This window comes from Protobothrops mucrosquamatus, unplaced genomic scaffold (genome assembly GCF_001527695.2).
Source record: "Protobothrops mucrosquamatus isolate PMUCROS unplaced genomic scaffold, P.Mucros_1.0 scaffold2068, whole genome shotgun sequence".
NCBI classification, from domain to species: Eukaryota; Metazoa; Chordata; class Lepidosauria; order Squamata; family Viperidae; genus Protobothrops; species Protobothrops mucrosquamatus.
Window position 1 is genome coordinate 133,025 of NW_015388173.1, and position 4,237 is coordinate 137,261.

At 46.2% G+C, this 4,237-nt stretch overlaps 1 protein-coding gene across 1 annotated transcript in view; it reads right to left on the reverse strand.

Moving 5' to 3' along the window:
* LOC107294740 (serine/threonine-protein kinase NLK2-like) overlaps positions 1-1,417 on the reverse strand; it is a 21,059-nt gene extending 19,642 nt beyond the window's left edge. The window contains exon 1 of the mRNA XM_015823996.1: positions 1,141-1,417. Coding sequence (XP_015679482.1) covers positions 1,141-1,379 — 239 coding nt within the window. The 5' untranslated portion in view covers positions 1,380-1,417. The remainder of the gene's footprint in view (positions 1-1,140) is intronic.
* Positions 1,418-4,237: the final 2,820 nt, after the last annotated feature.

Consider the following 4,237-nt stretch of genomic DNA (forward strand, 5'->3'; position numbering starts at 1 on the left):
CTTATACTTTCACTTATAAACATAAGTTAAAATCTTGTAAAGGTCATATAAAAATCTTATAAAGTCTTGTAATCACCTCAAGCAGTGGTAGAAACAGAAAGCTTATCCAACCAGCTCAAAGTAACTAAATCTGTTACAATAATAATCCAAAAGAAAGTCTCCAGAAAGTGAAAGTCTCATGTATTTTCAATTAAAAAAAACAGAAACGCCCATCCGCAGCCATATTCTTCTTCTTCTTCCAGTTAACATAAAAAACGAAGAAGATACTTTAATTCTAGAGTTAAGGTTTCAGTCCAAACAATTTTAAATCCTCCTGGTAGGCTCTGTCTGCCTGTAAAATTCAACTCACGCTTTCCTGGAAAGGCAGAGGCTGAATCCGCGTCTAGCTTCGTTTCAACGAAGGCAGCCTGAAGCACGGAGGAATCCCCCCGACTCCGGGGGAACTCACCTTAGCCCTCACAGCTGTCAAAATGCGAGGGCTAGGGAGCTCTACCCCTATCGGGGAAGCTCACCCCCTCCCCTTTGCCCGGGGAAGGGGATTCCGAGCCGCGGAACAGCTGTTCCTGCGGCTCTTACGTGTCTTCAGGGCGGACAGCTCACAGAGGAGCTGCCATCGGCGCCGCGATTCAAACCGGAAGTCCCTAATTCTGTACTGCTTTTTATCCTAAAAATCTCTTTAATAAAAATTATTTTTAAACAGGTAGTCCTCAACTTAGAACCACTTGTTTAGGGACTGTTCGATGTTACAAGTGTACAAAGTTACTTATGACCGATCCTCAGACTTTAGGAGTGTTGCAGCATCCCCGCAATCATGTGATCAAACTTCCAGCCCTTGGCAACCATTTTGTATTTACAATGGTTGCTGTGTCCCAGGGTCATGTGATCATCCTATGCAACTTTCCCGGCTGACTTTCGATAAATAGAGTCAATGCGGGAAACCAGATTTGCTTAACAACTGCAGTGATTCACTTAACAACTGCAGTGATTCACTTAACAACCAGGGCAAAAAAGCTTGTGAAATCGGGTGCTTAGCAATGGAAATTCTAGTCTGAATTGTGATCGTAACTATCAATCCTTTCCTGCCTCTATTACCTTCATCCTTCTCTACTATCATACAGCAGTAAATAACTCCTCACTCACCATACCACACCAAAAGCACCATAACCGATGGGTCGATCTGGTTCTGGGTCCACCATCATCGCATTGCCAAGCGCTGTCTGCTGTTGCTGGGGGGGAGCTATCTGTACCCCATTATTGCAATATTTCTGCCCCCCACCTAGCCCAGCAGCTAAAGGTGGCTGGATTAACCCCGTCAATGCCCCAAAAACATTGCTACAAAGCTGAGCTTGAAGCAGATGGTTGGGGTCTTGGAAAGCCATCAGACAAATTAGGACAGAGGTGTGTGAGAGACACTGATTTTGGACAAGAAGATTGGGAGAGGCGCAAAACAGCCCTCTGGAATTGAAATCAATTGTGGTTTGCAAAAAGGAGGTTTGGGGAATATTGAGCGGAAAATACCTGGCTTATTAGGGCAAATCTCACAAGCAAAATAAATGCATGCAAAATTGTGCGCTCCAGCAAAGGAGTGTTTTTATACAAGTAGTATTTTTTCTCCTTAAGGTTTAAAAAAAATCTTTAAAGAGGTATCTTGGCTTATTTTAAATTTAAAATGATTATTACAATAAAGGGTAAATTATATTTTGGGACAGTTTGATGTTTTAGGGACTGTATTCACCCTGGCTGAAAGTGGGGGGTGACAGAGCAACTGATGAAAATCAGTTCTCTAACCAAATCTCTGATGTGGGGGACATCAGGGAAGATTTCTAAGGTGTGTTTTCTCCAGAATGCACAGAAAAATTTGGAATATTGTACTTACATTAAACATAAAAGGGGAGAATGATTAAGAATAGACGTAAAGCCTTGACAATCTATAGGAAAAGAGCAGAAATGTTGTATAACATTTTTCTCTTAATAGGTGAGCTTTGTGGAACCACAAGACATTTAAACAGGATTTCTGGGATTACGTTAATTTTAAAAAATATTGAACAGAGAACAGAGCACTGAGGTTTTATCTCACCATATAACCAAGATGATGGAAATCCTGGGCTGTACTGAAATATCAAGAGGCCTAAAAAAAAAATTGGGAATCTTATCCACACGTTAGGAAATACAAGCTACAATTAGAGGCCACGATGCAAGGGAGGCACTCTCTAGATTAGAGCAAGAGAAATGGAAGTAAGTTTGGGAAGAGCACTTCACGAATTGGAGAATGAGGTCTATTGCCTTTCTAGTGAGGTGTGAAAATGCTGGGGTATTCCCAGCAAAATATTAGAAGGGGGTTCGGTGACCCGAAACGCCCAAAATTGTGAAAATATCCCCTTCCAACAGAATGGAAAACCTCAAATGAGGATGTGGTATAACTATAACAGAACAGCTGCCATCCGAACCACACAACCTTAACTCACGTGTGCACTTTGGGGAAAGTTTCTCAACAATCAAAAGGGCGGAGGGGCAGACCCAATGAAAAGGGGGTGCAGAGAAAGCAGCTCTCTTGGCAACCAGCCGTTAGGCTTCAGGAAGATGTGATTAAATCTTGTTCTACGCAACAAGAGGGGCAACAGATTGGAAGAAAGATGCCCGGATAAGTGCGGAAGTAAAGTTTAGGGGTTCAGGATCTGCAAGGTGTGAGTGGGGGAGGAGGAATAAACAGGGTGCAAAGGGAGGCCTAAGGGAGGCTTGCCTTGAAAACGGCAAGCGAGGCAAGGCAGATCTTGGGGTGCTCTCAACTTTTCTTCCCCGGCAGGGAAAGGGATTCAATCCTCAGCCCAAGACGGGTCCTAGCGACGGGCCAGCGGGAGGGAAGGTGGGGGCGCCCATGCTGCGGAAGGGGGTCCTTCCCCCACCCGCCCCCTCGGGTGGGCTTCGCAGCGTCTCAGCAAGGCATGGGGGCGGAGGGGGGGCGCTGCGGTCGGAGACAAAAGGGGCTCCCCGGGACGCAGACGCGCCAAGTACCCCACTTCCCCGGCAAACCAGCAAACCCCGGGCGAGCAGGAGCTGGAAGAGGAGCACGAGCGGCGGCCGAGGCGGCGGCAGCGGCGAAAGCTGGGCGGGCGGGGTGCCTGGCGGGGTCTTTGTTAGAGGCGCCGGGGGTCCATCTTTACGGGGCCGGAGGAAGGCAGGAAGGCAGGAACCAGGCAGAAAGGAAAAGGCAAGCTGCGTGCGAGGAGGCCAGCGACGCCGGCGGACCCCATCTACTGGCCGCGGGGAGAGAGGCAGGCGGGCGATGGGCTGCGGGGAGCGGGCGGGAGGAAGCCAGCCTGGGGCGCCGAGGGATTAAAAGGGCTCGGAAAGTTAAAGCCCGGCTGCTTTGCAGAACCCACGTGGCCGAACAATACGTAGGTTTTCTAGCTGGAAAGCCTTTGCCTCGTCTGGATTTTGGATTGAAAATGTGAGGGGGGGGGAAGGGAAAATCACAATTTCTAGATTTGAGGATTGAGAATGGAAAAAAAAAAGCTGGAATGAGGGGCTGGATTTTTGCAACGCTTAAGGGAGGGAGGAAGGGCAAGGTGTTCGCTGATCACTGTTGAAAAGAAGGTCGGGAGCCCAGTAGTTTATTTTCTTTTTTTCTGATGGGTATTTAATAATCTTTATTTTGTATTTAATAATCTTTAATAATCGTTAGTCTTTGTCTCCCCCCCTTTGCCTGTTTTACTTCCTGCACTTGCCCTTATTCTTTTCCTTTTGTGAGGAATAAAAATTCAACTCGAAGGGTGTTGGAAAACAAAACAAGTTTTATTGAAGCATTTGCAACGGCTGGTGGATCTCTTGGTAATTGCAAATCCCAGAGACCACACTTGAATCAGTTTCAGCATAAACTTTTATATCTTGTCCCGTAGAATATGCCACATCCTTCTTTTCCAGACCCAGTTGATAGGTCCAGTCTGGTCACATGCTTTCCTACTGCCTAGCAACCAGACCCTCCAATTATTAGATCAAAAGCCCCTTTTGTTGCTGTCTTATCTCCTTCCTTGTCTGTGGCATAATTTGTAACATCCTGCTAACTCAGGGTGTAGTTTATCTACAAGGTGAGCCTGTCTACCTAAACTGAATAATTGCAATTAAAAAGGATTTATATCTTCCCTTGTTTATCTGGACAGCTATTTGTCTGAAATGGTATAGGATTTCCTGCCTGAGCAGGGGGTTGGACTAGATGACCTCCAAGGTCCCTTCCAACATT